The sequence below is a fragment of the Ochotona curzoniae genome, unplaced genomic scaffold (assembly GCF_017591425.1).
Source record: "Ochotona curzoniae isolate NIBS_2020 unplaced genomic scaffold, NIBS_Ocur_1.0 scaffold_4506, whole genome shotgun sequence".
Lineage (NCBI taxonomy): Eukaryota > Metazoa > Chordata > Mammalia > Lagomorpha > Ochotonidae > Ochotona > Ochotona curzoniae.
Genome location: NW_024467119.1, coordinates 1,522,369 through 1,547,452, shown reverse-complemented (window position 1 = coordinate 1,547,452; position 25,084 = coordinate 1,522,369). Strand labels below are relative to the sequence as shown.

Below are 25,084 nucleotides of genomic sequence, written 5' to 3'. Positions count from 1 at the left end.
ATGCACTAAGCAGAGATTAGACAAGAGCCTGCAATGAGTCCATGTTCAAAGGAGGAGGATGTGCACCAGCTACGTACCAACTTGTATTGATATGTGTAGTCTGTCTTAACTGCACTCACATCATCCATCCCTCCTTCATGTTTCTCTTGTATCTATGTCACCTATTTACATATATTATTTATCTATCATTTGCATCTGTCCATAATTTGTCTAGATAATGACCCTCATAAAACAAAGTAAGGAAAACTGCCTTAGAGGAAGGTGAGAACAAAGTGACAGCCAGTTGCTATACTAAATTGCAAAGAAGGTGTAACAAAAGTCTTGTAGGGAAAAGGCATCCCGCTTTGAGAATATGTGGAATTCTGGGCAGGGGCCTTGATGTGTCCAGGGGGAACAGGAAGCCAGCATGGCTAGAACTAAAAGCATTGGCAGGTTGGATGGAGTCACGGATGGGGAGATGGGTGAGCCATCATGTTTTTAGCTTTATTCTGAGTAACTGTTGAAGAGTTTTCATCAACAATGTCATTGAATCTAATTGGTGTTTCATGCAATTTCTTTGGCTATTGTGCCAAAAATAGAATGCCAGAGGGTGAGAATAGGAGGAGGTCTTGACATCCATCCAGAGGCAAACAGGATGTTGCTGGACTGTTGGGAATTGGTCAGACGGGGAGCTATCTGAAGGTAGAATCTGTACAATGTACTGATGAATAGTGTGAGAAAAAGAAAGGAAAGACGGGAGAGGTGCAGGGAGATGTAGAAATGTCCAGACCACGGAGATGGCTGTTTCCATGTGGATGACAACACATTGAGCTAAGCGTTTGAGGAGGCAGATGGATCTGTGTCTGGTTTTATGAAGAAGACCCAGCCAGCCACCCAGATCTGGTGTCACCAGAATGCCAGTGACATCTGAGACTGGGTGCATTTACAAAGGAGGTCCAGGGCTGATCTAGGCTCAGGGACCATCTGCTAGTGGCAGGGGGTAGCTGTTTGAGGATGTCATACCCATCGTCCACTTCAGGGCTCCTGGAGAGAAGATAAACAAAAATAATTCACAAGTCAATAGACATGATGATACTGACCGGCATTATTGAAGAGCTGGAACTTCGTAATATGGTATGCTATTGTTCCTCTCCCTAACCCTCACTTTCACTGTGAGTCTGCAAGATCTGTGTGGTGACCTGCAAACCTATAGTCATGAGTGCTGCCTTTCCCCATGAGTGTACAGTGGACTGGACTGTGTGTGTGTGCACTGACCTGTGTGGTAACACGGGTGTGCATTGGTGGTGAACTGTGTGACTGCAGGCCATGCTGTGTGTGTGTGTACTGACCTGTGTGCTAACAAGGGTGTGCATTGGCGGTGAACTCTGTGGCTGCAGGCCATGCTGTGTGTGTGTGTGTGTGTGTGTGTGTGTGTGTGTGCACTGACCTGTGTGGTAACACGGGTGTGCATTGGTGGTGAACTGTGTGGCTGCAGGCCATGCTGTGTGTGTGTGTGCACTGACCTGTTTGGTAACATGGGTGTGCATTGGCAGTGAACTCTGTGGCTGCAGGCCATGCTGTGTGTCTGTGTGTCTGTGTGTCTGTGTGTGTGTGTGCACTGACCTGTGTGGTAACACGGGTGTGCATTGGTGGTGAACTGTGTGACTGCAGGCCATGCTGTGTGTGTGTGTGTGTGTACTGACCTGTGTGCTAACAAGGGTGTGCATTGGCGGTGAACTCTGTGGCTGCAGGCCATGCTGTGTGTGTGCATTGTTTGTCTAGTGGCAGATGAGTGTGGTGACACAAGCTTGAGAGTCTGTATTAGAGGGTGATTATACTCAAAGCTTCTTTTAAATTTCACTCTGACTTTAAGATTAAAATCTCACTGGAGATATTCATGACCTTATCTGGTGTCCTAGTCATATGCATAATTGGCATGCATTTATTTTTCACTCTTTAAAAAAAAAGCTGTTGTGTGCTTTGAGTCAAATATCTAATCCCGGGGCATAGCAGGTTAAACCACCCATTGGAATCACCTGTATTCCTAGTCACGGTGCTAGTTCAGGTTCTGTGCCCTCCACTTCCAGTCTAGCTCCCTGCTGCTGCGCCTGGGGCAGAGGGCGAGATCCAAGTGCTTGGGCGCTGCCTCCTAAGTGGACCATCTGCAGGTGGCTGTGGGCTGATCCTTCTAGACAGTGCTGCAGTGGGTGGGGGTATCTGTGTGTGTGCCCTTCTCTGCCTATCAAATAAAAAAATAACTCTTTTAAAATCTATGTAATCCACATTTTCTCTCAATTCTTTGTGTGCAAATGTTCAGGAAGAAGTGTGTTGAAACCTTTAGGGCATAGCTTTTCTTCTGGGTTCATCTTGTGTTTCTTGTTACTTTAAGTCTTAACATTGTTTTAAAATAATTTGTTTTCAACTTGTTTTGTCTAAGCCTTTCATAATCCTTTACTGGACTTAAATGTTACACGAATAAATTAATAGCATGGTTTACACACTGACCCTGTGTGACCCATGTTTGTATTCATTAAAGCGGCAAATATAAATCTTTTCATAAAAACTGCAGTCTAATTAGCAGAAATTAAGTCATTATTTGTTTTATCTTTAGCACTGGTCAAACTCATTTCTCAGTAGTAGCCAGCTATGTGTCGTAGTTCAAAATAGATAATAAGAATTCGAGATAGGCTGGGAACTGAAAATTCACTAGGGCAAGGAAGAAAAGACGGCATTGGACAACCAAGAAGAGAGATAAAACACCAGCCCTGAGATGCATGCCGCGCTCACCTGCTATTTTGTATATTTTTAAAGATTTATTTATTTTTATTGAAAAGGTAGGTTTACAGAAAGAAAGAGAAAGAAAGAGAGAGAAACAGAGAGAGAGAGAGAGATGTTCTAAGCACTAGTTCACTTCCTAAGTGGCCAGAGCTGATCCAATCTGAAGCTTGAAGCCTCCTGCAGGTCTCCCATATGGGTGCAGAGTTCCAAGGACCTGGACCATCCTCTATTGCTTTCTCAGGGCACAAGTAGGGAGCTGGATGGGAAGTAGACATGACCTGGCACCCATATGGGATTCCGTCGCTTCCAGAAGTCAAGATTAGCCAGCTGAGTCATCGTGCCGCCCCCATCTGTTCCTAGTTCAGTCTTCGCCAGGCTTTCTGAACTCACCGACGGCACCTCCCAAAGCACCATGAGAGGCAGAGCCAGAAAACAGACAGAAACTTCCTTTGACAAAGCAGGCAGACACACAAACAGCTGGACACACTTGATAACCTGTGCCGCGTGCTCTCTACCGAAACTCCGAATCTGTTGAAATGCTTAGGAGGTTGGGGAACTCTATAAGGATTAATGGAGCAGGTGGCATTTGAGCTAAATCTTGGTAGATAAAAAAGCATTATAAGGTTGGAGTTTCGGGTAGGACTAGGTCACAAATGTCTTGAATTGACTTTCTGAGGTGAGAAAACTCATTTTCAGGTCTAAGAAGGGATGGACAGTGAACATTTTTTTTTTAGACAAGAAGCCGTATGAGTCAGTCTGTATTTTATGAAAATAGAGCACAGGAGTTAAAGATAGAGGAGAAAAGCAATATGCACAAACAAAATAATTGAGACCCAAGAAGCTAATTATTCCAGGAACAGGCTCGCCTTACATTGTGAAAATGCACAAACTATGTTGCCTCAAAGAATTCAGGTTTACTTTTTATCATTTGTAGCAGTAAGAAAACAGTAATAATATATGCTACATGGAGGTTTAATGGATTAAGGGCATGCTAGAATTCTCACATTTCTTCTGACTTGTCTATTATCTTCCATCAATATTGTCCTCTTCCTAATGCATTTTATCTGAGGTGCTGGCTCTGCGTCCTAGAATATTCCTGAAGAACAGAGGTGGACTGGCACTGTGCGGGAGAAGGGCTAGCCTCGTCTCGTGGCCTGTTTGTTGTCCTCTAGACTCAGAGCACTCACTACTAAAAGCAGATAAAGCTCACAGCCACAGGCTGCTCTGTAACCAACTTTAGCCATCAATGAGGATGAATTCTTCTGGCCAAATCACAACTCTGAGGTCATGCCTTTTAGAACTGTTACGTCAGGTGTTCAGGGAGATGTGGGACATTCTGCTGGCAAGTCTCTTGAGGATGTGTTACGTTCTGCAAGTTGGTGTCCACTCAAAATGCCCCTGTTGAAAGCCCAGCCATGGAGCCCCTGACAGGTTAGGAGGTTGATGTCCTCGAGGGATTTCTGTGCTCAGAGACTTCTCTGCCCCATCTGCCACGGAGGGACTCAACAGAAAGTGCCATGTGTGAATCAGGAAGAATTCTGGGTCTTGCCCTTGAAGTTGCAACATCAAGAGGAACAAGGACAAGCTCCTGCCTGGGATGAGCCTAACAGTCTGCTGGACTTCCTGAAGCAGGCCAGATGCAGGAGGAGCTGCAGGTGCACTGCGGAGAGTGTGGGCTCAGGTGGTTGTCACAAGCCAGGTGTAGCACCCAGCATGTGTAGAGTAGATTTAGACTCTGTTCTCCTTTCCTGAAGCACTCGGGGGACAGGAAACATTCATTAACCATGCAGGGAGCTCACCCAAATCCCCCTAACCGGGCACAGCGGGGACTGGTGGCAGACGGTGGCGACCCCGCTCAGCGGCTGCATGGGTTCACACCAGCAAGTAGTGTCAACACAGGCACTGGCCACAACGCAGGCTTGTGGAGCATCCGTCTATTTTTATCTTATTCATATGTGGGTCAGATCTGAGTTGGGGCAGACTAAAGTGAGTGAGGCAAACTCGAGAAAGGACTAGGGAAAGACACGTTGAATTAATCCTTTCACCTTAGGGAGAGGTTTTCAGTATTGTCTGTGAAACGCAGGAAATGGGAGACACTGAGCTTGTTTGTTTGTTTTATAAGATTTATTTATTTTTATTGGAAAGTCAGATTTACAGAGAGATGAAGGGACAGAGAGAAAGATCTTGCCTCTGCTGTTCTAAGACATGACCGCCACACCACACACCAAGCCGACTTCAGTTCCTGCTGCATTTCCCAGGGGACCTCTGGGCTGCCTGCTGTCAATCAGACTCCCTGCCCCTACATTTCTGCCCAGGTACGCTCTGCAGACATGTAAGCACACAGGTCCTCCTTCAGCACCAGGGACAACGACTTTAATGTCATTTGCAAGCAACATTTCGGATGAGCACTCCCATATATGTGGCTTTCACAAGCTGATTTCAAAGTGTGGCAGTGAATGTCCACACAGGAGGGGCTGGACTTGCCGGGCAGTCAAAATCAAGAACACCTTAGGGGAACCCAACATAACTTACAATCCAGAAGCAGCTGGCACTGGGACGCTTAGAAATCATTTAAAATTGTATAAAGTCCTAATTCCTCTGTGCTTGATCCCTACTGCTGCAACATGGATGGAATGGTCCAAAATATTTAGACTAGAAATTCCCAGTAGCTTATGGTGTTCCCAGCAATGCACACACACACACACACACACTCACACACACACTCACTCCCAAGTTGATATCCATGGGGCAAAGTTCTATTACCTACTAGTAAAATAAATGTATCAGGCTGTCTTTAAATGATCTACTTAGTCTTATATTTTTGAGGAAAAATCTGAATCAGTACAATTTGTTTTCAATTTCATTGGACGAATTGCTAAAGTGCGGTGATTGAAACTGTTACGACACAATTGGCGGAGTCCGTTAGGTGCAGGGAGGGGAAAGGCGCCCCCTTCTCACAGTTACAGAGTCTTAGGAAACGGAGAGGTCTGAAAGTTGAAACTGACAGTCCTGAGAGGAAGACAAGCCTCAGAACAGTTTCCCTATGAGCCTTCCACGATGGCTGCTTCCTTGTATCAAGGAGAAGAGGCAGTGGAGTCATGTTTATATATGCATGGCCTCGATTGCTGTCCCTCTCTCTTTGCTCTCTCTCTCTGTCTCTCCCTCTCTCTCTTTTCTTCCCCTGCTTCTCTCCCCTCTTCCCTTCCATCCAGACATTCTTAAAAAGTAGAGGCAGAGATTTACAATTCTTGGCTCACTGCCAAATGGCGCACATTTTTGACTTGGTGCCGAAGTTGCTGACCAGGTAGAGCTCCACGTCAGACTGCCATATGGATTGCAGGGGTCCAAGCCCTCTATCCATGACCTGCTGCATTCGCAGGGAGCTTATCTGAAAACAGATAGCTGGGACTTGACACAGGAGTTCCACTTAGGAGACAGAGGTCCTTAGCTCCTACTCTGCAAGTTGTAACCCCTTGGAAGAGGCAGATATGTGGACTCTCCTCTGCGATTTGGAACAGGACAGTCAGACAATGGAGGCACACCATCAAAGTGGCACTTGATTGGATCCACAATAAAGGCAATAAATTACCTAAATTTAAATTCATGGGATAAAACCAAATGCTCCCTGGGAAATGTGCCTTTCAGACCAACTTTTCAGCCTGTGTTTAAGGAGCAGTGTTGAACAAGAGCTCCCTTCTGCCTCATATATTTTGGTTCTAGGAATTGACCCTAGAAAATAAATGTGATGATTCAAAACAAACCCGTGATAAGGTGGTTTGCTTTAAAATTCATCAAGCTGTCAGAGGATCAAATTGCAATACTGGGACATTAGTTAAATAAATCATAGCATGTACAATAGGATAGTACACTGTACCCAGATTATTGGTGAAGAAAGACTTTTGATGGATTCGTAATGAAAAAATGATGATTTTTAAATGACATCCCCAAAATTAAACACCATTAAATATATGTGTATTCATACCTGTGTACCAAGGTATATTAGATTTACTTTTGTTACATGGAGATGATTTCCATTTTTGTTTTTCATCTTTGTTTCTCAATTACTACATACTCATTGATTGTATTAAAGAAGCAGCAGTCCAGCATGTCATTGGGAGCTCGTACTAGATCTAGCTGTTTCTGCAACATTCTTGAACCAGAGCATGCCTTTCCATATAATATTTCATTTAGGTCTTATCTAATTTGATAAGATTTTCCTTAGTATGTTTTAAGTTTTCCCAAGATTATTATAACTAAAAATAACTTTTGATTATAGTTTATTTTGCCACTGATTTATGGGGAAGGATTCAATTTGGTTAGAATATTTCCCTTCTTGAAGCTTCAGCCCTCTCGTCATAGTTACTATGGTCGCCTGCTATGCTAAGGATCTTTACAAGCTCCTTCTCCCTGTGCTAATGCCTCTTCTTCAGGAGGATCCGTGTTGAAAGGCACAGTTTCAGGTGCCAGCACCATGGTGTAGCAGAACTTCCCTATGGGCCCCAGTTCAAGTTCTGGCAGCTCTATCTCTGATCCAGCTTCTGGCTAAGGATCTTGGAAAGCAGCAGAAGAAAGCCCCAGTGCTTCGGTCCTTGGACCCAGGTGGGAGGGCCAGAAAAAGATCCTGGCTCCTGGATTTGGACAGGCCAACTGTCACTGCTGTGGCCATTTGGGGAGTGAGTCATTGGTTGGATGATCCCTCTGTAACTCTGTCTTTCAAATAGAAATAAATACATACTTAAATTTTGTTATGCAGAGTAAGAGACGGGTCTTTTCTCCTCTGCTTCATTCCTCAAGATAGATGCAATGGCTGAAACTGGGCCAATTGAATCCAAGAGCCAGGAACTCCATAGAGCCCCCAAACAGGGTTGCAGGAGCCAACCATGTGAGCTGTCCTCTGGAGTCTCCACAAGAGCAGTAACAATTAGAAGGGGAGCTGTGTCCAAGTGGTCACAGGCAGTAGTCTAACCCATCTTGCCACAATGCCAGGCCCTCCATGATGTTAAATGAAGACCAAGAAAGGGAACACTGGATGACTGCCAAAACAGAGCCAGATAAGGAGGTGCAAAAGCCAACACCCTGATTTGATCAGTGTGTATGAAGTGTATATGTCGCCATCACTCATGACTCATGTAGTTTTTCCTAGCAGGTGGGACAGGATGTCACTATATCAAGTGAGGGGAGAAGTGGTTGCCATGATGGTAGCTGACATAGTCTGGATCCCTGACCAGAACTAGAATAAAACCCGATATTAGTCCAAGATTAAGGAAAAGAGTGTTTTTTGTGAAGCCCTAAATGATATATATATATTGTGGAACAAGAATATCCAAGAAGAAAATCTGTGTTCTAGAATTGCAGTGGCAGCTTTTGGTTTGTTCTGTTTATTAACAGTCTTAGAATATCATAGGAGCAAATTTAATATAGACATCTGCATTTATACACACTTTTGATAAATAATACAATGGCGAAATGGATACACTTGGCTGGTGCCAACTATGAGCAGTAATGAGTGTCCTGGAATTATCAGAAGTGAAGAATGGCTTTTCCTGTTGGTGAGCCTCAGACACCTGTCCACATTGATAGCAGCAAAAGGTATGCTTCCTTGAAGAAAGAGGATTAGAAACAGGCCTAGAAGCTTTGTTTTCCAAATCACTGACTTGTGTTCAGGTTAGGTCTTGGCACTCAAGGCTGTTGCTGCCAGTGTGATGCAGAGCCCTGTGAAGTAAGCCTTCCCCCACAGAGAGCAGAGGGTGTTCAAGGGGGATCTCTGCCTTTCAAATAAAAATTAAAATAAAATTGTAAAATATTAGTCTGCAAGTACTGGTAAGTGTGTGAGTATGAGTACATATGGAAGCCCCACCCACAACAACACAAGAATATCAAATCAAGCAATTCAAACAATTGACAGCTTCAATTCTTTCTAAGGATTGCATAAACTTTTCTTTTGCTAAAAGTAGAAGTACGATGCATGGAAATCTTGAAGTTTCAGTGACCTTGTCTGACCAAGATTGAGCAGGCCAGTTGAGTTGGCTTTCTCCAAGTACTTATAGCAGGTTTTGGTCTCTGTTTACACTGTTTTTCCAGGTAGCCACCCTCGTTCATGCTTTCCACATGTGTGACATCAGGGTTTGGACGTACAGTTCTAACATGTTGATAGCGGTCTTTATCGGTGGCTCACACTTGCTCTTATGTAACTCGAAAAATGTGCAGTGGGCGTTGTGGGCCAATTCTCCCGGACACCTTTGGGAATGCTGAAGGCCTTTGAGTCTTGCTCCAACATTAAGCCAACTTTCCTCTGTCTAGGACACCATCGCAGCAATGGGTGGTGAACCTCATTAACTATGCGGTGAGAAAGCTGGAAAGTATTAATGTTATCAAGACAGAACTTCAGTGAGCTACCCTAAGGAGACCAAAGAATTTCATACATCTATCACCTTGAAGAACCTCATTGCTTGTCAGTTTGGGTGAAGGTCAAATATGAGATACACTGATTTTCTTGTGCTTTGTGGACTCAATCTAGATCGTGCACTCAAACTCAGTGTTACTACCCTGTTCACATACTACTCTGTTCACTCAAACTCGGCTAGGGTAATCTAATCAAGCATATAACAAGGAAGGTCTTTGAAATGTCATGCTTTCAGTTCAGTGTTATTCACATTATATTAAAATCAGCTCACTGTGGATAGAAACTTCATTTCTGTCAGGATTCCTGGCCTTACTTTAGACATTGAGAATTCTGGCAATAGAGCTAAATTTGAAGCTATCTTACAAGAACATGAGCAGCAATAAAAAAGAGCTATATGTGTGTGTTTGAACAGACCTTTCTGCTGCAGAAAGCTCAGAGTGTGCATGAGGGAAACTGAACGGACTGAGTTTAGGTCCAGAATTTGCCTTCCCCTTGCGTTTCATCAGTGTTAGGCTCAGTGTTAGACTGCCAAGTTGGCCCACAATTTCATCATGAGAGAAAAGGGCTGAAGACCAGGGCCTTGTGGCCAGCCGCTCAGCTGCCACCAGTCCATGCTACATAAATCCACATAAAGTAGCAGGTCTCAGCCATGCAGTCCTTCTGGGGAAAGGATTTCAAACTGCGACACAAACACTGTTGCAATTGGACACAGTCAAGGTTTGGCTTGTAGCTTTAAATGGATACTGAGCATTTTAAATCCTGACAATTGGAACTGAGCACCCTGACATCAGAAATCTCAGTGCATGATGCACTCATCGTTAGCTGCTGCTTTCCCAAAGACATGAGATGCGGAGTGATGTGAACCAACACCTGCCTAACAAACCCTGGGCATGGAAAAACACCTTCCAGTTGGCCCATGCACCTGTGGAATTCCAGGGTCATAAGGCTTGGAGCTCCTCGGGTTTCTGCAAGACACATGAGTGAGACACTCACACCTCATCAACTCCAGAAACATCCTGTTGAACCTAGAACTGTCAGTCAGAATGCAGAATTGTGGAGCACACCACTGCGCATGAGTTAGTGTGTCATCTCTTAAACACTTGATACAGTGTGGTTGCTTGTTCATGGCCAAATCATTTAAACCACTGTGGAACAAAAATGCTTGAAAATAATTGAGACTGACTGAACACATATGAATTGTTTCGTGATCTAAGAGATTATTACGCCAAGCAGGAACACAGCAAATCCCATCTTAGAAAGAGAAACAGGGTATTTCATCTGATGCCAAGCCACATGCAGAGTGGACTGGATATTCTAAACAACTCCACAGAGATGGAACTAATTTCTAAAGATTAGTGCACTCCTCTGCTAAGACATGATGTCAACGCATTTCAAAGTCCTTCATTCTTCTCATAGGTCTTTTTTTTTAAAGATTTATTTTTATTATTATTTTTTTTTTAATTGAAAAGGCAGATATACAGAGAGGAGAGACAGAGAGGAAGATCTTCCGTCCGATGATTCACTCCCCAAGTGAGCGCAACGGCCGATACTATGCCGATCCGAAGCCAGGAGCCTCTTCCAGGTCTTCCACGTGGGTGCAGGGTCCCAAGGCTTTGGGCCGTCCTCAACTGCTTTCCCGGGCCACAGGCAGGGAGCTGGAAGGGAAGCGGGGCTGCCGGGATAGAACCTAGAACCAGCGCCCATATGGGATCCCAGGCGTGCAAGGCGAGGACCTTAACCACTGCGCCACCGCGCCGGACCCCTCACAGATCTTGTAAATGTTCCTCTTTTTTCCCTTGGTAAAAAACCTCTTTTTTCCCTTGGTAAAAAAGGCTTGGTTGTGAAACCTGGATATTGGATGCCAGAAATACTGCATGTTAACCCAAGTACGATGCCTAGTTTGATTGCAGTCCGGGTGAATGGGATTTCTAAGCGTCGAGTCACATAAAGCAGAAACTTTGTCATTTGCCTAATTCTTTCTTGAGTATGATTTCCTTTTGCGTACCTAATGAAAAGACATACAACATCCCTAGAATAACTCACGGTGTGACACACCTGTTAGAGCCTGCACGCCGTCAGGGATACATGCAGCACTTTGTTTGGTAGGATAGAACTCTGAATCTCTTTGGCGTTGACAGCCACTAACAAGCTGCCATTGCTGGAAGCTTCTGAACATGAAACCTGTCAGTCACACAACTTCGCCTTGGATAGAGCACAGAATGTTTGCCCCGTTGGCTGACAAGCTGTCCTTTTTGTCTCCTGCAGGCTCACGGGCATGAACCTTCCGTCTCCTGTTATCAGCAGCAAGAACTGGTTACGGCTGCACTTCACGTCTGACAGCAATCACCGACGCAAAGGGTTCAATGCTCAGTTTCAAGGTAGGATGTTCCCTCATGCGTCGCTGACGTTCTGTCCTCCCTAACTCAGAGGCCTCAGCATCTTGCTCAACAAGACAAAAGAGATGAGATGAGCTTCGTAACCTGTCCTATCCCTCTTATAAGCAGTTTGGTTGGGAAATTATACTGGCAACAACTGGCAACTTACTAGCAAGGTCTGATTTCTCAGACTGTGTATCACGTTTATTCTTTTTCTTGCTAAGCTTGAATAAATGTATATTAGAATTAATCCCACTTTAATCCTAGCCAGTAAATACCCATAGGTATCCAATGTCTTTATTTAGACAAAAAAAAAAACCTATAACATGAAAATACTCATTTTCATGAAATAACATGAAAATAACATGAAAATTTACATTTAGCCCTAAATCATCTTCACATCATATAAATCCAGCTACCTGATTTAGTCATTTATACACAATACACCTTTAAGATAGCTGACAAAAATGGAGCATCTGAAACCGCGGGCAGGTGGTTGAAGTCTCAACCGTTGTCTTTGTAGATCATGTTTGCCAGTAGACAGCATTTCATCATTTCCTGTGTTTGCTAATCATCTAGTCTCATTGATATCATGGTAGAATTCAGTTTACAAAACAACTCACTAAAAATATTCAGTTGCATTTACAAATAAAGATGACAGGAATACAAGATAATACAAATAAAAATAACCCTTCCTGAACAACCTACCTCACCAAGAGAAGTATGAAAATGCCCCCAAGTTGGGACTTTGAGAATATGGTTTCATTAGAGATGCCATTCCCCTAATGCTGGCCACCTGCCCATCAGGATGGCACACTGTTCTGGAGATCCCAAATGGGGCAGGGTAGTAATGGGGCAGGCATATGCATTTGTCATCCCTGATTTTAAAATACAAGGCATCAGTATACAGAATAACAGTAAACTGGTCCTGTTATATTTTGAGAGTTATCTTTAAAGTTTTAGCTGAACTTAAACTCATTAATTGATGGATGTATGGGCTAAAAATAAATATTAGTTTCATCTATGAAACCTAATCAATGCATTTTTTCATTTAATTTATGAGGGGGGAAAGTTTATATATGGAAAATTAAATTATAAATGACCCAACAAGGAACATTTCAGCAGATAATTGCAGTGTCTGTGCCAACCATTGATTTCCAGAAAAAATATTCTTTTTATGTAATTTAAAATCTATATAGAGCTAAAATATCACAGATAATTAAAATAGGTAAGATACATTTAATATATTTGATTAAAATTTTTATGATGTATATATGTTTTATAAAGATGCATATGTATGTGCATGTTTGTGTACAGCGATCATTAATAGAATGCTCTTTACTTAACTTCAAAGAAATAAAATATAAGGAGACCAAAGCGAGGCTTACAGCTGTCCTGGGACTGACCATGAGGACAGGGAGGGGGAAGTTGCCCTCCCTTTCAGCAGCACATGCTGTTCTTTCAGCAGGGGCATTCATGTCTGAGACTCCAACTAGACAAAGCACTGGCTTCGGGACTGGATGCCACCCTTTGACAAAGGAGCTGTCCTCACAGACAGCCTCCTGGAGGGTGATGGGAAACAGCCCACAGGGCACGGGAGAGCCTGTGACACAGCACCCAGAGATGCTGGGCTCACCCTGGGGCTGTGGAGGGCAGAGCTGGCCCTGACACCTTGTCCTCACAGCCTCCTGGAGGGTGAAGGGAAACAGCCCGCAGGGCACGGGAAAGCCCTGGAGGTCAGGTTCACCATGGGGCTCGAGAGGGATGAGCTGTCCCATCTCCTTGCAGGACAGCCCCTGCCGGCTGCTCTTACTGTCTCTGGGATGCACACGAGGGTGCTGCAGGAGACAAAGCACAGCGAGCTGCTTCGCTATCCAACAAGCCAGCGCCTGGACAGAACTCCACGGTGTTTTCGTTAGGTCAATCAAAGCCCCTGCCCTAGAATATTCCTCCCTCCCTTCCTTATTGCCTTACACTTTCACCTCCAGATTCTTCATTCCCTGGACAGCTAAAGGTGTCTTCCTGGCCCTTCCCATCTCCACTCATGTCTCCAAGTCATGTCAGCAGCAGTGGCAAGGAAAACTGCTCTGTGGTTGCCACTCCTCAAAGACATTCACTTTGAAAATAGCCCGGTGCCAGGGACAAAAAAGTGGCCAATGCGATAGAAACCACTTGACGTATCTGCTGTAACTTTCGTGTGGTTTCAGCTCTCGTTGAATGATAGATTGATATGGGGCACATTATTTCTTTAAATCAGCTGAAAATTGAGCCCATTCTTTATATGTTGCCTCCATCGTTAATTATAATTAGAGAAGTGCCTTGTTAGCATGATCCATCATCTAGACGTATTCGAAGTCTACAAGATGAATTTTTAAACATACATTAATCTTAAAGTGTGAAGGCTTCTTCTCTGTGAGCAGGTTGGTGCTGGGATCCCATTTTACATGGGCTTAGTGGCTACTTATAAGAGCACAATTTCACAAAATGAAATTCCCATTGATTTCTGTAACTGATAAATCATTCTGAAAGAAAGTGTTTGTGATAAGATTCCAGTTTACGTAGGAAACACCCCTTCCCATAAATCAGGCAAAAATCAAAGCCCAGCTTGAAAGCTTGTGTTGACATAGTCATTAGCTTGCTTTTTAGGTTACAGTTCCATCCAAGGCCTGGCTTTCTATTTTTATTTAAATAAAGATGTTTGCATTTATGAAATGAACACTTTGGTGTTACTAAAATGTATTTAAGGCGACTGAGAGCTTTCTGTCCCCAGATTAAGTCTAATTTGGATGAATGTTCTTCATTCTCTGAGTCCCACATTTTCTGTGACGTGTGGCACAGGTGCCCGAGCTCTCCCTGTGGAGGCAATGGCCCCAGGAGACAGCCATGATGAGTTTTGTCTAGGGCAGTAGAAATGCTGCCCCATCACACGGACTGGTGTCTGGTACCTACAACACGGGCAGTTCCTATTGACTCACAAGTGGGGGATACCACACATCCCACTCCTCCACGCCCCACCCTATTCTGCAGAGCCAGCTGCAGCTGTCGGGCACCCCACTTTTTTATGACAACAGACATCATCACCTCTCCTTGGCTCATGGAATTCACAGTAGATATTGACACAATTTTTAGAACTGCCAAATGTTCACAAGAAAATCTGATGTCAAGAAATATAAATTAGTCTTAGTGTTGTAGCACTTCGGATTAAGCCACTGCTTACAGAGCTGATATCCTATATGGATGCTGATTTATGAACTGGCTGCACCAACTCCAATCCAGCTGCCTGCTAATGCACTTGGAGGAAACAGTGCAAACATGGCCAAGGGCTTGGGACCTGAACTCTTCCCGGAGACCTGGGAGAAGTTTCAGCTCAGCTCCAGCCATAGTGGCTTTTTGGGAAGTGAACCAATGAATGGAAGAATAAACTCTGTCTTTCTGTAACTCTCTCTCTCTCTCTGTCCCTCTCTCTCCACACACACACACACACACACACACACACACACACACACACAAGTACATATATCAGAAACACAATATCACTTTTCCAAAACAGCTACATTACTGTCTTTTAGAACAAGTTTGTCACCACATGCCTGCCCCATTACTTTAAATATTTTGTTTTTTTTTATTTATTTATTTTTTTTTTTTTAAGATTTATTTTTATTATTTTTTATTGGAAAGGCGGATATACAGAGAGGAGATACAGAGAGGAAGATCTTCCATCCGATGATTCACTCCCCAAGTGAGCTGCAACGGGTCGATACTATGCCGATCCGAAGCCAGGAGCCTCTTCCGGGTCTCCCACGCGGGTGCAGGGTCCCAAAGCCTTGGGCCGTCCTCAACTGCCTTCCCAGGCCACAGGCAGGGAGCCGGAAGGGAAGCGGGGCTGCCGGGATTAGAACCGGCGCCCATATGGGATCCCGGGCGTGCAAGGCGAGGACCCAACCACTTGCGCCACCGCGCCGGGCCCACTTTAAATATTTTGGATAAGATACCCTGCTATGTGTTCCAACTGTCTGAGTCTTGCCTCAGATTTTCATTAAGGGCTTCTTCTAAGCCAACAACATTTGGGCCATGTGTGTCTGGCTGCCTTACACTGTAAAAGCAATACTATCCATCTCCCTGCATCGGTCCAGCTCTCTAACAGAGCCCCTAAGTGCAGCCCCTGCCCTGGGAGGTCTCACCTGTTTTAAAACTCTTTTTGCAAATACTGCCAGACAGGAGTGTCTGTAGACCCTTCCGAAACGCCACGGCAATGCGGAATGTGGAGATGGAAGCTTCCTCTCTCCACCAGAAAATGGAGTCACAAGCAACCCAGCCAACAGCATTCTGCCTGCAAGAGGCAGGAACATCTGCCTCTCGTTCAGTGTCGCCAGTCTTCTGACTGACCACCGATGGACTCCAGTGGTGCCACCACCTTCGGCAAAGAGCGTCTGCCTTTGAGGGCAGCCAAGTGTTTTGTAAAATGGAACGAGCAGTGGTTTAAAACAGTTGTCATTCACAGTCACAAGTGTGTCAGTCAGGTTCCCAAGCAGAAACTAGAAAACAGCTGTGGTAGTAAGGGTGGGTGGGGCTTGACTAAAGCAGTGTGGCTGGTCAGGAAGCACTGAGGCACCAGTGCCCTCTGGCTGGTATGTGAATGCAGCCACCTGTCCTGGACAGTCTGTGCACAGGCTTTTAGTAGCATGTTCTCATTTGGGGGGCAGATATGAAGTGGAGATGGTGGGCAGCGTGAGAGTCAAGGGTGGAGCTGAGGAGTTCGAAATGTGAGCTGGTTCCAAAGAGGAAATTTGAGAGTCAACTTCCCCTACAGATGTGCCCTTCCATGTGGCTCAGACACTCTGAGAACGAGGAAGCCGCTGTGTAGGCCAGGGCCCAGCACTCGAAGTCGTGATCCAACACTTGCCATTCCAAAATTACAGCAAGCCTTGAGTGGTAGGAGAGTGGACCAGGTTGGAAGTAGAGAACCTTGGTTCAAATAAAGTGATAAATGGACAATTTGAGGCCCATGGTGCTGGATTAAGTCCAAGCTTAACTGTTAGCCTCAGTTTTCTGTCCTGAAAATTTGGAAGCAAGAATCACTAGTGCACAGAGCATAATTTCCCCCAGGTACAATATGTACAGCATCTACACAGTGCCCAGGACAGAATTGTGGTGCATCCAGTAAACCCAGTTCTTCAATCTTCTCATTGAGAAAATATGATCTCGCATTGGTTGATTTCTTAGAGCAGGACAAGCATGATGTCGGGGAGTCAGGATAGTTACTGCTGTAGCTGGTGCATTTCAGCTGAGAAGCTCAGGCGCAAAAGTCAAGTCACAGAGAGCCCTGTCTGTTGATGAAGCTCTGAGGAGGACGGAGAAGGAGAGGGGGGAGAGAGGGGCGAGAGAGCAGCTGCGGGTACTCTTAGCTGATGCAGGCATTCCAGATGGGGATGTGAAACAGCGTCGTGCTTGGAATCCAGTGCGCAGACTGTTGCTCTGACACCCTCTGTGAAGTCATGGGTAGTCCTCCTGACTCCTTCGGGATCCTCCTCTAGTTTCAGTTATCTGACTCCACCACTGCTCCTGAGAGATGCCAGTGCCTTCCCCCGTAGGCTGCTGCATTGGCCTAGAGAATATGTTTCTTTGAAAAGTCTTCCTGATTAGAGAAGTGAAAGTAACAAAGCAATTTTACCAAAAGGTAGGCCAATGCTATAAATAGAATCGTAAGCCCCGATGCACATCTGACTTCAACCTTTCTATTTCTGTGTATTGATCTAATTAGTAAAAAGTTATGTTTGCACTAATATAGCAAAAATGATTACTTATATACAATATAAAACTACTTAAGCTTATCTTTCTCTGACCTTCTGCTAAGGTTGACGTAAGACAACCTGGGACATCGTCACCCCGTACATCAGAACTGTTTAAAATTGTTGGTGTTTAGCAGCAACAGGGAGATGCTAGGTTCTTAGCCTTCAAGAACTGAACCTCCCAGGAGGATTGCCACTCACCAGGTAACCTGGCTTTGTGCGATGTGCATTTGTGCATTTGAATACAACTGAGGCAGAAGCCACTCTGTCTCACTTTATCCACTCATAACACTGTCACTGGACACGCCCATCGTCTTGCAGACAGAGTCTTCAGCCATACTCATAAACACTCTCACTGGGTGTGCCTGCTGTCTTGCAGGCACAGACACCACATTGTGCAGGGGCTGCCAACCCAGAGTAGCATGATGTACACTGAGGAATTTGCTAGGCAGATCTGTCATGTCCTGCATTGCCGGCTGCCGCCCCAAGCAGGTGGACGAGCTGCTGTGACTGTCACTTGCCTCATGGGGCAGTAGAAACCCACAGGTCAAGCCAGGCTGCAGAGCATGGGCATCCCAGTCCACCAGGTGCACAACTGAATACTTCCTGGTATCTGGGACAAGCCACTCATCTGGAACAAGAAAGCTTAGCTTCATGCGCTAATTCACCCAGAAAGTAAGTCTCCCGGCAGGGGACTTCGTGATGCCTGCAGCTGCCTCGTCATTCCAGGCTCTAGTCCCTCTAGCAGGAGCTCATGCTTCTTACGCAAGAACAGTCCCATGGCTCCCCAGAGTAAATGGAACTCACTACGGGCATCCAGGTGTAGCCTAAAAACAGGTTCTGAAGTACAATGCAACAGAACATTGATTGTGGTGCCAACTGAAAACAGTGATGATTGCATTGTGGTGGGTTTATTTCTGCACAGAGACTCTGAAATCTCAGATGATCCCAGAAGGCTCCAGTTCCCGCCCAGCCTTTAGAAACAAGTGCCTTCTTTGCACACCGTCTTCAAAGATGCCCCTGAGCAGTTTCTTCCTTCCTTCAGCCTGAAGCTGACATCCGTGGGCTCCTCTCATCCCAGCTGACTTCTTCATGCAGTCAAGTGCTGTGTCTGTATCTGTAGATTTCCCTCCATACAAGGTCCATAGCTAATCTCCGACCTGTGCACTGTGCGTAATTCCCCAGTGCCAACACACTTTAAAAGAGATCAGCATTATTCCTGCAGATGCAAAGTTCAAGAGAGATTGTACCAAACAGGTCTGGGTTGTATTAAGGATTCTTCATTAATCAAGCTTGATGATGGCAGGGCTCATTAGAAATTATCAAATGGAAAGTCACTATGGCGATGCAGTCTGAATCAAAACTCTGACAGAACCAAATGGTTATTACCGTGAAACCTGTCCACTAAACTGAAGACCTATGTCCCGGCTTCCCCAGTAACATAAATGATCCTAAGAGATTTGCAGTGAAAAACCTGGGCATGGTTAGAAAGCTGTAGACATTCACCTTCTCCTGCTTCTCTGAGCACATTCCATTCCTGCTGGGCTTCGCCTCCCCCAGAACTCTGAAGAGTAAATGAGAAATACAAAGCATCTTAGCAAAGACACCTTTACTGACTTGCCCAAGCAGTGAACAACGGGTGAAAAAAGCAGACGCACAGGGGCTCCCTGTCCTCAGAGTCTTTCTGTGGGAAGCTAGAGAGCAAGCAGGTTCTGGGGAGGCCAAGAGTTGGAGTGCGATCAGAACGGAGACATGCCCGTCCCAATCACGAGCCTTCATGAGGGCTTGAAAGTGGAGTGGTTATGCAACAATGCAATACTGCCCACCTGCATCAGGTTCCAGAAAATGATAGAACAGCATCATTTGGGTGGGCAGGAAGGATTCCACGGGTGCGGGAGGCATTGCTTCCACAATCATGACCCTGATGCTAGAACACAGATTTTGTTTTCTACACAAATATATTTAGGGCTCTGGTTCAGTTTGCAAGTCCACAATGATGGTTAAAATTTTGAATGTATCGTACCACATGAGAACTTGGTAGGCCCTGCTGCCCCACTTCAGCCACACAGGTCCCTCTTATCTGTGTCCCCAGGAAGCCCCTGCACATAATACTGTGAGAAAGAACCACTGGCTCGGCTGCTCGATGCTGGTGCCCTGTGTGTCTGTAAGGCACAACTGTGTCAAGCTTTTACTGAACACAATATTGCGTACCACAGAAATACACAGCAAAACACAGGAGTTAAGTGAAAATCTCTTTGTGATCATCTGATTTATCTGTTGCATTTGCAGTGAATAATTCCTCGATGCTGAAGTCAAACACTGCTTGTCCCAGTGGGGTAGACTCTAGCAGACCTCCTGACAACCTGCACGCACACTGCAGGGAGCATACCTGTCTGCAGCATTGGGTGAATTCACTACCTGTCTGCATGGTCGATGGAGGGTTTGGACCAGGACACCTGGACAGCTGCTTCTCGTGCGTGACAGCGTTCTCTCCTCTCTCACTCTCAAGCATCCTAAGAGAACCAACCTGGCAATTACTTGTCCCTTTGTGTCCTGCTGGGACATAACTAGCCCACCCGTGAGTGTCCTTATGGCCTCTCGACCTTCCTGATCTTCAGAGTTTCCACGCTCCACCTGAGGTCTGGTCCTCCTGCTCCCCTGGCTTCTCCCACTGGGTAACACCGTCCTTCTGGGGCCTGACCCAGTCCATGGCTCACTTATTTCTCTTGGTCTCTTGCTCCCCTCTGTGAAATTAAGTCATGACACAAGGAAACCTAATTTTCGTTTCTTTCAGACACTTATACACTTTTTTGAAATTTTGCGATATCTTCCTAAGTGATCTCATGAAATCTGCATTCTGATTCCCTGAACTTGCCTCTGCACCACAGATTCAAATCCTGAGTCGTCAGCGTCCACTCGGCCTTCCCTGGGTCCTCAGTGCCCACTCGGCCTTCCCTGGGTTCCCAGTGTCCACTTGGCCTTCCCTGGGTCCTAGTGTCCACTTGGCCTTCCCTGGGTCCTAGTGTCCACTTGGCCTTCCCTGGGTCCTAGTGACCACCTGGCCTTCCCTAGACTGCAGGAAGCCCTGCTGCTTTGTCCACTGCCTGCTCTGCACACAGCCTTCTCTGAGCACTGACTCAATGTGCAGTCTTCCACTGCTGAGTTCCTACACCAGTTCTTAGCTTTCACCTGTCATTGGACTCTTGACTAGCAGTGCCTTGACTAGTAGTGACTGTCAATCATTACTTAAATGAGTGCTGTTCCCACATGGTAGCCCCTAGTTGTGCAGCACACTGAGCACTTAGGATGTGGGGAGCTCAGATGGATAAACTGCAGGTATAAAATAGGGCAATGGGAAAAATCATCGGAACCCATTACATCCTGGAAGAATGTTTGGGGATGAATATAATACTACAGTTGCATCATTTTTTTTCTCTTGTCATTTATTTAGTTATTTTACTGAAAGGTCTAAGTAACTTTGCTGTTTGCCTTTTATTTCCATTGAGCAGTTGCACTGTAAAGCATGATGGTTTCATGAGATGTGGGATGCTATGCTACAGGGCTGCAGGAAGGATCCATTAGGTCTGTTGATTGATTGATTCACTGATAGGATTTGCATCATGAGAGGCGAGGGGCATTCTCCCCTAGGGCCACAGGAAGGATCTGTAGGATCTACATCGTGGTGGCTTCATGAGATGGAGCGGTCTCCCCTAAGGCCTCTGGGATGATCTATAGGCACTTAGCTGGATCTTCTGGTCTTCAGACAACCTCCCCAGCCAACTGCAATGTCCGACATTTTCACCTATACAGCGAAGTCTTTGCAAGGTGTAATGAAGAAACTTTATTTCCACAGGTCTTTCTACTAAAATGATTTTTTTTACCTTGAGTTGATTTCTTGAAAGTAAACAAAGGAAGCAAAATATGGTGCATGTCCTAGTGACAGAGAGATGAAAATATAGCAGAACAGAGGGAAATAAATGACGAAGTAAGTTCTGAGCTTTCCTACTGGACAGTGTCAGCCTGACCAGCTGGTGGCGCTCTGGTTAAAACCAAGCATGCATTCAACAGAGCCCTGCATGCTTCTCGGCGGGTTGAGTTAGGGCCATCATTCCCTTGGTTTAGTATCTTCCATGTCTAGTACAGACACTAACAAAAGTTTTCCAAGTTAATACGGGTATTTGACTCAATGACTTAGTTGCTACTTAGGATACTAAATATTCTCCAATATTCCATATTGGAGCGCCTGTCTGGGTTTGAATCCCAACTCCTCCACTTCTGATCCAGCTTCCTGCCATTGTGCACATGCAGAGAAAGAAGGTGTGGATTCAAGTGCTTGGACCCCTGCAGTCCAGCAGGGAGACTAGCACTGAGCTCCTGCTTCATGGCTTTGGCTTGTTCCAGCCTTGGTTCTTGGACGGATTTGGGGGGTAAATCTGCAAATGGAAGATCTCTAGCTCTGTGATTTTCTATGTCATTACCTTTCAAATATCATGAAAATAAGATTTTAAAAATTAGTTTTCTGGGTAAGATTCAAGTAACCAATAGGCACCAGCAGACCAACAACCTCGCTAAAACTAGAGCAGTATGAACTGGTACAAGATCAAAGGTAACTCAAAATGACTGTTTTAAAGAAAAAAGTGTCATTATATGTAAAAAAGAGTAATTTCAGGATAAGCAGTGATTATAGCTCAGGGTGCTGACAGAAAGAGAGCAAAGACAACTGCATGGGGACGAACGTCCTCCCAAGCACAACCTTGGACCTAAGCAGCTTCCCCTCCACAGATTGGGTCACCACTCCACAGAGATCATATTATATTTATTTCTGACAATGACAAATGTATCCACAGACTCTCCCCCTGTAAGTGTTTCCTGGGAAAAGCTAACAGATTGCAATTTTCTTAGTTGATGAAAGTTCCTGCTATTCTGTGAAGTCAATACATGACTGAAATAGTTGGAATAGGTTTTAAAGTTCATGTAAAAGCAGTGGCTATGCAGCATATTGCAGTGTAAAATTTAAATTCTATAAAGTTATCAAATTTACTTCTTTTTAGAAATTCTGTAAGAGAAATACATTGTGATCCAACTTTTCAGAAATCCTTCGTATTTCATTTGCTCATTCAAGGGAAACTGGAAAACCAAAGAGAAGTTTTAAAAACAGTACGTGTGCATCTGAAACAATTATGGTGCTGCTTTTTCTCTGTCTTCTCTGGTTAACTCAGGAAATGCAACTAGTGCTTAATGAACAATGTCACTATTGGTGACTTTTGCAATTTCTTAATGTCCACCGGCATAAAATATCTGCTTTTTACGAAAAAAAAAATTCTGCCCATTAATCTCACCCAGTTATACAATGTGTTGCTGATTTTTGCTGAGAGATCAGTAACTTAGTATTGAACAATACCCATCAAATCATTCGGAGTGATTTCAGAGTCTCTTTGCCCTGGAAGTCTATTTTTTTTGTTTGTTTGTTTTGTTTTGTGAAACAAAATTAGAAGATTTTTTAGGAATTTGCCTTTGGGTTTGATCCATGAGTTAATTTTTATGTAATTATTTTTACAAGAAAACTGTAGTTCTTCATATTCAAGTATTTTTGTTCGAAGCAGGAATCTGAAGAATAAGCAGGTGAAGTGAGCCTTCTTCACATGTATTAAAAATTACATAAAACAGGATTGGTGTTATGCCACAGAATATGAAACCACTTTGTCATGCCCACATCTTGTGGTGAAGTGCCAGTTCAAACCCTGGGTAGTCTGCTTTTGATTCAGCCTCTTGCTACTGTACCTGGGAAAACAGGGAAGTTGGCCCAGTTGGGGCCTGCCACCCAGTAGGAGACCCAGAAAGAGTCCCTGGCACCTGACGTCAACCTGGACGGACCTAGAGTATATGGTCATTTAGGGAGTGAGTCAGTGAATGGACCGGCCTGGGTATGTGGTCATTTAGGGAGTGAGCCAGTGAATGGACCGGCCTGGGTATGTGATCATTTAGGGAGTGAGCCAGTGAATGGACCGGCCTGGGTATGTGGTCATTTAGGGAGTGAGCCAGTGAATGGACCGGCCTGGGTATGTGGTCATTTAGGGAGTGAGCCAGTGAATGGACCGGCCTGGGTATGTGGTCATTTAGGGAGTGAGCCAGTGAATGGACCGGCCTGGGTATGTGGTCATTTAGGGAGTGAGCCAGTGAATGGACCGGCCTGGGTATGTGGTCATTTAGGGAGTGAGCCAGTGAAAGAAGCGCAGCTCTCCCCTCCTCCCTCCATCATCTCTCCATCTCTATGTCATTCTGCTTTTCAAATGGAAAGATTACATAAAAAGCACAATTCATTGAATGTTCAAAAATTTCATTTTTAATGTATTTTTTGTTCTTCTAGAGAAAGAACTTTTCATATTTTATACATGTTAGACCTAATACTTATTCATAGAAAAGCCGTGCTCACGTTACCTTGGAAAAATAGCTATGGCAAAACCTGTGGTAGTAAATAACTTTTCAACTAAATTAGATGAAACTATTTCTCACCATAAATGCAAAAGCCATTTTATTTCTGTTTTGCTGGTCAATCCTCAGCACTTATTTCACTGCATCTACATAAATGCATGATTTTGAATGTTGGTATCTCTCAAAGGGGATTGGGTGTTTGATGACTTTGATGTTTCCTTGGGGCCCAGAGAGTAACACAGCATCTCTCACTCAGGGGCATCTTGGTTGGGTAGGGTACCACAGTTGGCATTTTGGTGAGTATATCTCCCTGTCCCTTCCTATCACCTCCTAATTGTCACTCCTGATATCCCACTCAGGTCCCCTGTGCACAGGCAGAATTCCAAAACCTTCCATCTTCTCCATGAAAACTGCATGTGGCAAAGAGCAAAGCAATTGAAAGGAAAGAGGGCAAAAATAAAGCACAATGTCATCTTGCAATGCAGGAATCTGTTACAGAATCCCCATGGATTGTACAGGCTGGGTAAACACCCATTTCCAAAGGACTGGAAGCTGTGGGCTGTTGTTAATCAGACTAAGAGGCCTAGGAAAGGGGTCCCAGGAAGAGGAGTGCATTCCTAAGGATTCCGTCGGCAGCAGAGGCTGGAAACACCCATCACATTGTTAACGTACAACTCACCTTTATCTATACAGTCAGCTACCTCCACGCAGTAACACAAGCATCCTGAAATGACTCCTTGCTCGGTGAAAGGTGCAGAAAGCAAGGGATGGGAGACAGCAGCCTCTATTTCAGCATCCTTTTTGGGTTTGCAGATGTGCCCACTAGCCAAGGGCAAAAAAGGGGCATAATTATTGAAGGTTTCTGAGATTTATAACATGTTTTTGAACACACAGTGTTTCAATCTGTCTTTGAATTTGAATACGTCTTTGGAATTAGAGTCGCTGACAGTATCATGTCATTTACATGATCTGTGAACTCCACAGGGACCTCACGAGCATAGGGGTTCTCCCAGGTCTTCCCTGAGCTCGCTGTGACCATAGTTGAGTCCCCTGGGATTGATCCCCCACTTCGCCAGAGTCCAGCAAACCTCTGTACCCCCGCATAAAAATTTAAAAAAGAAGAACCAGACACTTCATCACAGACATTGATGCTTATTTTGGGTGATCATGATCAAAATTCAGCCTTTAACAACACACTGACTTCAAGTCATTGTGTTATAGGGTTGTTGACCATGAATACGGCAGCAACCTCAATTCTTGTCCCACAGGAAAGAAGAATTTTCATGCAGACACAGTTTAGTTTTAAAGCAAGATTTGTTAGAAAAGCT

General features: G+C 44.7%; 1 protein-coding gene across 1 annotated transcript in view; it reads left to right on the top strand.

Moving 5' to 3' along the window:
- The window catches only part of CSMD1 (CUB and Sushi multiple domains 1), a 1,316,379-nt gene that overhangs the window by 684,236 nt on the left and 607,059 nt on the right, over positions 1 to 25,084 (top strand). Inside the window, exon 6 of the mRNA XM_040967079.1 lies at positions 11,426 to 11,538. Within this exon, the coding sequence (XP_040823013.1) occupies positions 11,426 to 11,538 (113 nt within the window). The remainder of the gene's footprint in view (positions 1 to 11,425; positions 11,539 to 25,084) is intronic.